Below are 13,573 nucleotides of genomic sequence, written 5' to 3'. Positions count from 1 at the left end.
TGGGGTTCTTTCAGCATGTTACTAAATTAGGGTTTAAAATTTGATGCTTCCTGCAGCTATGGTAGCTTTGACAGAATCCATCTGCTGGAAGATGGTAGCAAAGACTGTAGACCCAGTTGGACTTCGAATTGGGCTTGTCATATATCAGAAGCCTATCTCAAATACTTGTTATGAGGAACGCAAAGAAAATAATCCTCCCTTGTGTGATCAGAAGGATATGCAAAACACTTCATGGTACTTTTTTTACCCTTACCATGGTCATTGACAATGATGTCATCATCGTCGATGATAGTAGTACTAATTATACTAATAATATTAAATTATCATTAGAGGGCGGACCTTAGCGCAACGGTAAGGTTGCTCCATTGCAATCTAGTGATCGTGGGTTCGAGTCAGGAAACAGCCACTTTGTGAAGCGGGGGTTAAGGCTGTGTACATTATGACCCTCCTCAGACCCCGCAATAGCGGGAGCCTTGTGCACTGGGTACACCTTTTTTTTTAATTAAATATTAATATCATTATTTATGTAGCCGACCCCATTTAGTTGGGATAGGGCTGTGTTGTTGTAATATCATTATTTATATTGTTGTTGTTGTTGTTGTTATCAACGCAATGGTCTCCTTGATGATTGCCTAATATCTGCCACATGGACTGTTCCTTTGTTCAAACCAATCATTGGATGGCCATCCCCCTCTCCCTTATGTATCACGTTTCAGGTCTCATGTCCACTTTATGACCCAATATGTTAAATTTTACTTTTGCATCTTCAACGGATGAAGTGGAGAAGCCCCAAATTTGCTAAAGTTGAATTTTCAACCAATTTCCAAAGCCTTGTATCTCTATCTAGAAAATTGAACTGTGCTAAAATTTGCCAGACTGATAGATGGTGACATGGATATTTCCAGAATAATTTAGTGCCAACGGATCTGCCATGTGGCAGATTTTGGGCTGTCATTTTTCCCATTATTATAATCATTGCTATCGTCATTATCATTATTATTATTGTTCTCTGTTTTTAGGTGTAACAAATTTCCATTACTCTTAGTTTTATTATGAAGCTCTTGTTTGTGGGCAGGTATGTACCCCTTCGTAGATGTCTTCCCCCTCTTCCACAAGGGGACTCAGGTAAGTGGCCTACAACCTGGCCTGAAAGGCTTGGTAGTAAACCTCCAAGTTTATCAAGGGAACCAAGAGCTGAAAATTTTTTTGAGGACACAAAACACTGGTCCACACTTGTATCAGATGTTTATTTGGATGGCCTAGCAATCAACTGGTCAAGCATACGGAATGTAATGGATATGAATGCTGGCTATGGAGGGTAAGATAACGTTAGCTAAATGACGTTGGTTCATCTTGTTTTCATTTCCTGTTTCTGTTTGGGTTTTTGCCTTCCCTTTTCTGTTATACATATGGGAACAGACTAACCACGGGTCCACTTTGCTAATTTTGGCTATGACCATTGGTTTGAGCCATCTGGAGGGATCATGTGGTCAGTTATAGTGATTGGATTATCGGATATATGAGTGACTTTGTGAATTAGACATACGCCAAATTTTGGTGGCCAACTCAGCCGAATGGCCTGCTGTATAGACTTCTTATTTTTTTAATCCTTACTAAAAATGTTGTCTTTTCAATCATTTTTATAACCTTTATACTGCGATGTGGCTCAAGCTTACCTCTAGTAGGGGGTGATTTGGACATGTTTGCTTTTCCCCATATTTTTTGTATGTTTAAGTCTGCTCTATTTTGTGGTAGATCTTATTGATACATCTATGTATATCTGTATAGTTGGCCTTTTATTTTCATTTCTCCAATATTGTTTATTGCTGTTGATTGCTATGAAAATATAGTAGAAATATAGTAGCAAAGGCAGGCTATCCACCCGGGAAAGCACAAAGGAAATAGATAGATCTGAAGGAAAGTTACTCCTACCTAATAGCAAGATAGGGGTCTTAGCCCAATTTGAGATTTTGGCACAATATCTCAAATATGCTTGCCTTTATAAACCAAGTCCCTTTTCTTATGGTTTTGGCATATCATATACATTATTTCCCTTTTGAAAAGTATAATAATGACCTTTGGAGCTCAACAAGTCATTGCATGAAGACAATATTGTTTGACTTACCCAAGTAGCTTAATTGACTCTATACACTGTCAAAATACATACTGAATGCAGATAAGATGCATAAACAATTGGGTTTTCTTGAATTTTGATTCATCTCGACCTTGATTACTGAAAGTTGCAGTAGCAAACTTCTGATTACCCACTTTTATTTTTTACAAATTCCTTTTTGAAGTCTTCTTGCTCCTTAGGTTGGTTACAAAAAAAAAAGAACTGTGGAGGAATTTTGGATGGAATTTGCTCATAGCAACGTCTTGACTGGTTAGATTTCATTGATCTCAAACACTTCAGGTGGTGAAACTTAATTTGAAGTCCTCTTTAATTTCCTCATTCTATTAACTGTTCTGGATTTGTCCTTGATGGCTTCATCTTCTGTTGATCACCTTTTTATCTACATGTATTACTGTATAAAACAACCCCCTACTTCTTTATTATCCAACCATTCTGACAGTTTTTCATATAGCTCCTAGTTACCTGTTAAAACTTAGTCCAGTCCTAATCAGAATTGCTAAAATTGCGTTGAAGCCCATGTTTTAAAACCCTTAACATAGATTGGAGCTACAGTTTGATTGTCCCCTAAATAGCAATAAACTTATGTTCGTCAAGAGCAATGCGTTGGCATTTCGACTGACTACCCTCTGGATTTATAGTGCAGATAAAAGATTTCTTGGGGTAACCATAATTGTCAAGGTGTTGTCTAGGCGTCACCTTGGCAATAGGCGGATTTTCTGGGCCAAGGCGACAACACTCCTTAATTGAAGCAAGAAAGGTGACCGCCTTGGTCACCTGGGTGTCGCCTTGGACGCCTTATGGTTTGGGCGGGCACCTTAGTGTATAGTTTGTTTTTAGTTTATTTTTAGATTATATGAAATAAATTCCGTTTCTAACCCTATTTTTGGTTTCTGTACAAGATTGTACTGGCATCATATAAAATTCTTGAGTATATAGATTATAGGTGGTGTTATTGTGTATGTCAATATTGTTCAACTGCACCATATAAGAATTCTTGAGTATATAAATGATTACCTCTTCTATTGTTCAACCTCCCATTTTCCGGTATTATTGCGTATGCCAATTTATAGAGGAATATATAATGAATATGCATGTGTTATATGAGTTTTTTGACACTTCATGTTGATTTATGTTTATTGCTTGTGTTTTTTTTTTTTTTAATGAATATACTTGTATTATATCTTATGCTTTGTTTATATAACTTGTTTTTCTCATATTAGGTCATTATTAGCATAATTATATCATAGTGCATTGATATAACTTCTATGTTGATGTTAGCATAATATATATAATTATGTATACAAAAAATATACCTAATACACACCTAGGGCATCCAGGCGACACTTAGGTGGCGCCTTGTCGCCTAGGCAGCCCACCGCCTTCGGTTGCCTAGGTGCCTTGACAACTATGGGGTAACTACTTGACATCTTCTCAAATTTGGATGCAAGTATTTAAAAGAAGTGTTGCGATTTCGGGAATGATGGCTTGTCAATCGATGGAGGCGTAGGCTTTATTTATAATAGAATAGAATAGGTACAAGTACAGTAGTGCCCCTAGGACAAATCTACCCTTATACCTATATTACAACACTCCCCCTCAAGTTGGTGCACAGATATCAAACATGCCCAACTTGCATACAATTGGATGAAAAACCCTACTACTAAGACCCTTAGTAAATGCATCTACTAGCTGATCACCAGGCTTAATAAAAGGAACACAATTAACACCTGGTCTAACTTTTGTTTAATGAAATGATGATCAATCTGTACATGCTTCGTCCGATCATGCTGAACAGGGTTATGAGCTGTAATGATGGCTGATTTACTATCACAATATAGCATTATAGGGAGTTGAACTGCAACATCGAGATCCTAGAGAAGATTCTGAAGCCACAACAACTCACAAATACCTTGGGTCATCGTGGGAAACTCTGCTTCAGCACTAGATCGAACAACCACAACTTGCTTCTTGCTACACCAGGTAACAAGGTTACCACTAACAAAGGTATAGTAACCGGATGTGGACCCCTGGTCATCAGGAGAACCAGCCCAATCAACATCAGTAAAAGCTTCTACACGCATGTGATCATGGGAAGAAAATACCGCACCTTTCCCTAGAGCCGACTTTAGATAACGAAGGATTCAAAACACACCTTCTAAATGTGTAGAGTAGGGATCATGCATATATTGGCTGACCAAGCTTATAGCATAAACAATGTCTGGCCGAGTATGTGAGCCTTTATCAACTAAGTAACCATCCTTACTCTTGAGATGAGCATTAGCCTCAAGAGGTTTATCTGTAGGTTTGCAGCCTAACATCCCGGTCTCTGATAAAAGATCAAGGATATACTTCCTTCGAGACAAGAAGATACTGCAAGTGGAGCGAGCAACCTCAATACCAAGGAAATTCTGAAGTTTTCCCAAATCTTTAATCTCAAATTCCTTTCCTAAGTAGGCTTTTAGATGAGATATTTCAGTATCACTCCTTGTCACGACAATATCATCAACAAAGACTATAAGAATAGTAATGTGATCACCTGATTTTTTGATGAACAGATGATGTGATCAAAATATGAAGACAAAAAGATCAAAGCACTGTTCAGGTGAATAGTGTCACAGCCCATATTTGCCTTGTGTGGGGACGCTTTTTAGTGGATCTTGTGGGCCCATCAAGTGGAAAAAGCTTCTATCCTAATGCTGCCAAAGTTTAGTTTCTATTTTCATATTTAGAAAGTAGGCTTGAGTTTCTAATTTCAGTTTGTTACTATTTTATTTTGTTCTCTAAAATAGAAGTTTCTATTTTGATGTATGACAGCTAGAGAGCTGATCCTATCCTTCCCTTCTATACCCCCTTATCCTTTTATGTTTCTTCTTATATGTAAACAAAAAAAAGGCAATAAAGTTTCAGTTATATTTAATTTGTTCTTCCTTATTGTGTTGATGTTGGCTGCAATCGATCTCTCACTAGTTCTTCCTTGGTTTGAGGTCAACTTTTGCATTATTTGGTATCAAAGCTAAGGAGAGGCTGTTCAAGATCGACGGTTGTTGTATTCTACTTGAAGATTCATCAAGCAAGTCAGCTTTGGCATCTCTACCAAACTCGAGGACGAGTTTTTTTTTCAAGATAGGGAGAGTTGATGTAGATCGAAATATGAAGAGAAAAAGACCAAAACACTGTTTATGGTATTGTTCACTTGAAAAATTTCACAACCCATATTTACCTTGTGTGGGGATGCTTTTTAGCAGATCCTGTTGATCCATCAAGTAGAAAAAGCTTCTATCCTAATGCTGCCAAAGTTTAGTTTCTATTTTCATATTTAGAAAGTAGGCTTAAGTTTCTATTTCCTTCAGTTTCTAGATTTAGTTTGTTACTATTTTTATTTTGTTCTCTAAAATAAAAGTTTCTATTTTGAGGTATGGCGGCTAGATTTTATAGGAAGTTTCTATTTTATAGGTTTTATGAATTAGTAGTTTCCTTTTCTAGATTTATTTAGTTTCTTAATTAAATTGGGACAAGGTTGCTTTGTAATTGGGTTATTATAAATAAGAGTATTGAGGCTAAGTAGAGAAGGACAGAGATTGAAGAGAAAAGAGTTATGGTTGGAGCTGTAAGACGCAGCCAAGGTTCGAAAACTCGGGTCTCGGTGCCAACTCGGATTCTTGAAAAACCGAGTCGAGTTGAGATCCCGCCGAGTTGGTGCACTTTTTTTTTTCTCGACTCGAAGCCTCATCTCGGTGGATTTTAGACCTAGTTTGGGTCTGAAACTTGGTATTTAGCCTATTTTAGGCCATTTAAACACAATGGCACTATCAGATTTTGCAAAAACACAGTCCAAATAGGAGTTTCAGTTAGTGAGAAAGCAGGACAGACACTTACTTATGCTAGAAACCAGGACAGACACAGGACAAACACACTTATTTATGCCTAATAAAGTAAATGCTTTTGTATTTGTATTTCATTTACTTGAGATATTATTCATAAATAAGCAAATACCCCCCTATTTGAATCCAATAAAAATAGTTAAAAAATAAAATTCCAAAAGTAAAAAAAATCAACCCCCCAGTTCAAGAACAAAAATTGGATTTTCGACGGTAGGTGCAATTTTTAACTTTCTAATGCTAGGGTTTTTCTCAAATAAAAAAATTTCATAAATCTTAATATGGTAAAACATTGCTAAAAATCAAAAGTGCGGTAAAATATTCATTTGTTTTGATGTCCAAAAATATATTTTCATTCAGAGCGATTTTGATAGCATTCGCACGCACCGAATTAAGTTTGACCGGTACATAACTCTTTCAATATAAATCAGATTTAAGCAATCTTGGACTTGTTGGAAAGCTTTCAAAACAAAGCTTTCCAACAAGTCCAAGATTGCTAAAATCTGATTTATATTGAAAGAGTTATATACCGGTCAAACTTAATTCGGTGTGTGGGAATGCTGTCAAAACCGCTCTGAATGAAAATAGTTTTTTGGACATCAAAACAAATGAATATTTTACCGCACTTTTAGTTTTTAGCAATAAACTCGGGTCTCGGAGCCATCTCGGCCTAGCAAAAAACCGAGTTGGGCCGAGATCTCGGCGAGTTTGTGCATTTTTTTTTTTCCGACTCGGAAGCCCATCTCGGTGGGTTTTAGACCTCTTTTGGGTCTGAAAATCGGTATACAGCCTATTTTAGGCCATTTAAACACAATGGCATTATTAGATTTTGCAAAAACAAAGTCCAAATAGGTGTTTCAGTTAGTGTTCATTTACTTAAGATATTATTCATAAATAAACAAATAACCCCTATTTGAATCCAATAAAAATAGTTAAAACATCAAATTCCAAAAGGAAAAAAAGTCAACCCCCCAGTTCAAGAACAAAAACTGGATTTTCGGTGGTAGGTGTAATTTTTAACTTTTTAATGCTGGGGTTTTTCTCAAATCTAAAAATTCCGTAAATCTTAATATGGTAAAACATTGCTAAAAACCAAAAGTATGGTAAAATATTCATTTGTTTTGATGTCCAAAATATATTTTCATTCAGCGATTTTGACAAGATTTGCGACACGAATTAAGTTTGACCGTAAATAACTCCTTCATAGGAATCGATTTAAGAATCTTGGACTTGTTGGAAAGTTTTCAAAACATAGCTTTCCAACAAGTCCAAGATTGCTAAAATCTGATTTATATTGAAAGAGTTATGTATCGTCAAACTTAATTCGATGTCGCGAATGTCAAAAATCGCTCAATGAAAATAATTTTTGGACATCAAACAAATGAATATTTTATCGCACTTTTGGTTTTTAGTAATGTTTTACCATAATAAGATTTATGGAATTTTTAGATTTGAGAAAAACCCTAGCATTAGAAAGTTGAAACTTACACCTATCGCCGAAAATCCAGTTTTTGTTCTTGAACTGGGGTTGATTTTTTTTCCTTTTGGAATTTGATTTTTTAATTATTTTTATTGGATTCAAATGGGGGGGTATTTTCTTATTATGAATAATATCTTAAGTAAATGAAATACTATTTCATTTACTTAAATGATATTAGGCATAAATAAGTGTCTGTCTTCTCTGTCTTGGTTCCTGGCATAGATAGGTGTCTGTATACCAAGAATTTCTAGCAAGATCTCGAGATCTGGCACTCATATAAAGGACCTAGGTGGGCAGTTTCCTATGTCAAACCGAGATCTCAGAGAGATATTGACATTTTAAGTTTCGTAGGCCATCTCGACTTGGGAAATTGGAAAACCGAGAATCTTGGCGAGATTTCGGACTATGATTTTACCATAATAAGATTTATGGAATTTTTAGATTTGAGAAAAACCCCAGCATTAGAAAGTTGAAAAATGCACCCACCGCCGAAAATTCAGTTTTTGTTATTGAACTGGGGGGTTGACTTTTTTTCCTTTTGGAATTTATTTTTTTAACTATTTTTATTGGATTAAAAAAGGGGGGTATTTGCTTATTTATGAATAATATCTTAAGTAAATGAACATTTACTTAAATGATATTAGGCATAAATAAGTGTCTGTCTTGGTTCTTGGCATAGATAGGTGTCTGTATACCAAGAATTCTCAGCAAGATCTCGAGATCTGGCACTCATATAAAGGACCTAGATGGGCCTTTTCCTATGTCAAACCGAGATCTCGGCGAGATATTGTACTTTTGTGACTCAACCCCCATCTCGTCTCGGATTTTCTAAATACCGAGAAACTCGGCTAGATCTCGCGAGTTCTTGAACTATGGACGCGGCAACGACGACAGACCATGGGTTAGAGGCCCTAAGTGAGAGGATGATGGGCTGAGAGAGCTGATCCTATCTCCCCCTTCTATATCCTCTTCTTCTTATTATCCTTTTATGTTTCTTCTTTTATATGTAAACAAAAACAAGCAATAAATTTTCAGTTATATTCAATTTGTTCTGCCTTATTTTGTTGATCCTGGCTGCAATTGGTCTCTCCTTGGTTCGAGGTCGACTTTTGCATTAAGAGTATGCTCAGATCAGCATTGCTCTGCCTGTATCCAACTGAAATCATAGCCTTATGGAAACGACCAAACCAAGCCCTGGGAGATTGCTTCAGTCCATACAATGCCCGCTTCAATGTGCAATCCTTTCCTTGTGTTTCCTTGGTAGAAAAACCAGGAGGAATCTCCATATAGACTTCCTCCTCAAGCTCACCATGGAGGAACACATTCTTCACATCTAATTGTTGCAGTTTCCATCCAAAGTTGACTTCATAGGAGAGGATAACTTTGATAGTATTCATCTTCTCAACCGGTACAAAAGTCTCCGGATAATCTATCCAATTTTGAACAGGGATATCAACACAACTAGTTTGATGAAGGATACCTTGATCAGAGCAGAGGAGGAATCAAATTGATGAGCCTGTGTGCTGATGGTGGAAGTAGGAGTACCATTGTTGTGCAAGTATAAGCCACCATGCACTTTACCACTGCCAATCGTTTTCCTCGTCTCCAAGTCCTGAAAGACATAGTGAGAAGGAAAAAAGGTTACCTTACAATTCAAATACGAGTAAGGCTACTGATAGAAAGAAGATTAGTAGAGAAATTAGGAACATGTAACAAGGAAGATAAGGATAACAGAGAAGAGCACTGGATGGATCCCTTCCCAGAGACAGTGGAGTGGGTACCATCAGCAACCCTAACCCTTTCTTTACCTGAACTCAAAGAGTAGGAAGAAAATTAATTGGAAGACCCAATCATATGGTCAGTGGCCCCTGAGGCAATTATCCAAGGGACGGATACAACTGAGGCATAGTGACCATTGAAGGAAATACCTGAGTGAGAAAAATTGGAGTCAGATGTGACTGGTACAGTAGAGGCAGAGGCAGCCAATGGTGAAGGTGAGGAAGAGGGCTCTAACTTGGTCATCAGACTCCGGAGAAGTTGCAACTCGTCATGTGATAAAGAGGCACCCATGGGGGCAGCATCAATTGTCTCAGTATGGTTTACATGGGATTGGTTGGATCGGCCCCTACCATGACCACGAGAAGAATTAGTGGGACAACCATGAAGTTTCCAACAATCTATGGTTTGGTGCTCTTTACCAGAATAATCACACTTCACAACTTCCTTGTTAGTGGAAGAACAATCACAAGAACGTGTGAAACCTCCTTGAGATTGTGATCTAGAGCCTGAAAATAGAGCTGATCGCTCCTGGGATATGGTTTGAAGCATGGCAGTATGGTGACTGTCTTCTAACTGAACCATAGCATAATATTGCTCCAGAGAAGGAAAAGGATCACGACTGAGGACATGAGCACATATCTGATCATATTCCACATCGAGACCTGCCAAGAAATCATAAACCCGAAGTTTGTCTTCGTGCTTCTTGAAACTAGTAGCATCTGCAGAACAAGTGGCTTGAAACTTGAAAGTCTTATAGAAATCTAACTCCTGCCATATACCACGCAACTCAGAGTAGTATTGGGATAAAGACATCTCCTTCTCTTTGTTTTCATGTATTTTCTTCCTCAATTCATAAACCTGGGTGTCATTCCTAACTTGAGAGTATGTGTCCTTGGTAGCCTTCCAAATCTTTGTAGCCGTATCCAATAATAGGCAACCCCGTGCAATATTAGGATGCATGAAATTCATAAGGACATTACCAATGAATTATCCGAACTCAACTTCTTCAAAGTTGGACCAGTAGAAGTAGGCTTCTCAGATTTACTTGTCAAATACCTTGAAAAACCACGGGAATCGAGAGACAAGAAGCAGGATCGAGACCACATCAAGTAATTGCTCCCATCCAACTTGATAGAGCTAACAGGGAACAATGGAAAGTCACTACGACCATTCCATCAGTTCTAGTAGATGTAGTTGTGATGTCAAACATGGTTGCTGATCTCAAATCAATCAAAACTTTAAAAGAAAAGATTTGATGGAGAAGAACTTCTCACTCATGCTACAGGAAGGGCAGCAACCTTATCAAATCTTCACTGTAGCATCAAATCTTCTCCGTGAACAATATACTATCAAGAAGAGGATCCCTCAAACCATATGTGAGGAAATAGGAGGGATCAGCAAAGGGCAAAGCCCTCGTTGGGAAGAAACTCTACCACCGACGGAAGGATCTCTCTCTCGGTTCGATGGAGAGAAAACTGAGAGGAGACTGGAGAGAGAGGAGATCGAGAGAGGCGAGAAAGAAAGGGGACTGAGAGAAAGAGAGAAGCGAGAGAAAGGGAAATTGAGAGGAAGAGGAGGTGAGAGGAAAAGAGGGCGAGAGAAACAGAAATCAAGAGGAAGAGGAGGCAAGAGGAGGGGAAGGTTGATGCTAGGATTTGCGCAGGTTTGGTATAGGGTTTGGATCCCAAGGTGGATCCTTGCTTTGATACCATGTTATGATTTGGGGAATGTGGAATGTCAATTGACAGAGGCTTAGGTTTTATTTATAATAGAATAGAATAGGTACAAGCATAGTTGTCAAGGCGGCAAGGCGACCTAAGGCGGTGGAGGGGTGCCTAAGTGCCCAAGTGTTATTTTTTTATTTCCCCTCTTTTCTAACATTATTTATTATGCTACAATATGTACCTTAGATCATAAAAAATCAACATTAAGACACATTAAGGCATAAAAATTCAATAGTAAGCAACATCAAGTCATCAAAAATCAACATTAAGTAATCAAAAATCAATATTAAGCCACATAAAATCATCAAAAATCAACTTAGAACTAGAAGACAGTAGAATTGAAGAAGCAAGTTATTGGAAGTTTGAAACAATCAAAACATACATTTGGTTTATACTGTTCTTAGAAAATATGATCTTATCAATAAGTAATTAAACTGCTCTTGATTTAGAAAAATGTTCTTGTTCTCAAAGAAGTTTGATTGATCAAATGATTTTATTTTTATATGAGACTTTTTATATTAGGTAGAACACAAAACCAGCTTTTCAACAAATTCAAGATTGCTTAAATTTGATTTATATTGAAGGAGTTATGTGCTGGTCAAACCTTATTTGGTGTGCGTGAATGCTATCAAAATCGCTCTGAATGAAAATAATTTTTAAATATAAAAACAAATGAATAATTTACCACACTTTGGGTTTTTGGCAATGTTTTACCATATTAAGATTTATGGAATTTTTAGATTTGATAAAAAAAACTAAGCATTAGAAAGTTGAAAATTTTACCTATCGCCAAAATCCAGTTTTTGTGCTTGAATTGGGGGGTTGACTTTTTATCCTTTTGGAATTTGATTTTATAACTATTCTTATTGGATTTAAATAGAGGGTATTTGCTTATTTATAAATAATATCTTAAATAAATGGAATACAAATATAAAAACATTTACTTAAGTGACATTTGGCATAAATAAGAGTCAGAACCTGGTCCGATACCAATTAAAACAGTGCAAGGGACCCTACACTATGGCGGCAGTCGCATAGGCCCCTAGAGATCCGCCTGGACGCCTTGACAACTATGGGTACAAGTACGGTACTGCCCCTAGGACAAATCTACCCTTATATCCATATTACAACAAGAAGAATGGTATATGAGGCAGGAAGTGGAACATACTAACATAGACATTGTAACTGCTTCACTGTCAAGCATATCAAAGCATTTTGTAGGGAAATTTGATTACATTGTTCGACAAAATACTTGGCTTCTCATCAATTTAAGATATCTGTCTTTGCTCTGTGAATCACCAAAGTATTCATTTTTTACAGTCTTCAGACCCTATAATCCTTCAAAAACCATTTTTCTGCAATTCAATTTATGGGATTGCTAGAATACCCTTGGAATGTATACATTACTTATAGGTCATTATCCTATTATGATTGGGTTTGACTATAAGCCATGCAACTCAAGTCAGCTCAATAAATTCTTATTCCAACTAGTTGATAAGCTCTGCTACCCTGACACTTCATTTATCCTTGGATCCATACCCATCTTTGGACATATGTTCCATACCTAAGCACTTGGATTATTAGAGTTCAATACCCTATAGGAAGCTTGGTTTAAATCACAAACTATGTAATTCAACTAAGGTCAGCTTGACCAATTTGTACCCCAACTACACGTCTTTTATGTGAATCCAGTTCGACAATTCCACTCTATGTAGGGCCTTCAACTTGAATCCTCATGTTCAATTTATTTCTATCACACTTTAAGTGATGTGAGGTATTTTCTCACTCTTTTGATGTACATCCTTTCTGGCCTATCCTTTGTCCTTTGTATAGCCTTCAATGTGTACCATATCACTTGTCAGTGGTTTGATCGTGGGCCTGTGTTGCATATGATCATACCATCTCAATCAGCTTTCCCCAAACTTTTCATCCATGAGTGCAACCTTTAAATTCTTCCAATGCTTTCGTTTTAATCATTTTCTTCTTAGATACATATTACTTGCAAGTGTTGCTTTTGATTCCCCAATGTTCTACTTATAAATTCCCAGTCAATATCTTTTGTATAATCAGTTTTTAACATGCTTTCTTCTGGGTTCATGGAGTTATTAATTTTGTGAGTTTCTGTATTATTTTATGCAGTTACTAGAGTTGCTAAAAATTATATAGTATTTTGAAAGTTTTGGGAAAGCTAACATTGCCAGTCTCCGACAGCCCTTTCCCACCTTCTGCCAGCCCCTGCAGGTCCCTCCACCACCTACCGCCACCTCCGCCAGCCACAGCAGGCCACCCCACTACCACCTTCTGCCAGCCCGGAGGCTTCTCGCCTCCTCTCTTTCTCGCGAGAGGCCCCCCCACTTTTGCCGTGTTTTTTTCCCCACCCTTGGTGGTGAGTTGACTCCCACCGAGGGTTCTTTTTTTCCCCTCCATATGTTCTGATTTTTTTTGGGGCTTTGTTTATTGGTTTCTGCGATTTTTTCCAGCCACAATGCCTAACGTTTCAGAGATCACGTCTGCTCCCTCTAGTTCTGATGGTTCATCCCAACGTGACTTTATTCTGTTTCCGGTGAATCCCATCAAA

At 37.4% G+C, this 13,573-nt stretch overlaps 1 protein-coding gene across 1 annotated transcript in view; it reads left to right on the top strand.

Moving 5' to 3' along the window:
- LOC122671756 (probable methyltransferase PMT23) overlaps window positions 1-13,573 on the top strand; it is a 70,767-nt gene that overhangs the window by 34,518 nt on the left and 22,676 nt on the right. Inside the window, exons 5-6 of the mRNA XM_043869167.1 lie at window positions 57-234; window positions 1,076-1,318. Of these exons, the coding sequence (XP_043725102.1) occupies window positions 57-234; window positions 1,076-1,318 (421 nt within the window). The remainder of the gene's footprint in view (window positions 1-56; window positions 235-1,075; window positions 1,319-13,573) is intronic.

Source organism: Telopea speciosissima, chromosome 8, assembly GCF_018873765.1.
Source record: "Telopea speciosissima isolate NSW1024214 ecotype Mountain lineage chromosome 8, Tspe_v1, whole genome shotgun sequence".
NCBI lineage: Eukaryota > Viridiplantae > Streptophyta > Magnoliopsida > Proteales > Proteaceae > Telopea > Telopea speciosissima.
Note: the sequence above shows the minus strand (reverse complement) of the source record. Positions and strands in the feature narration are given on the sequence as shown.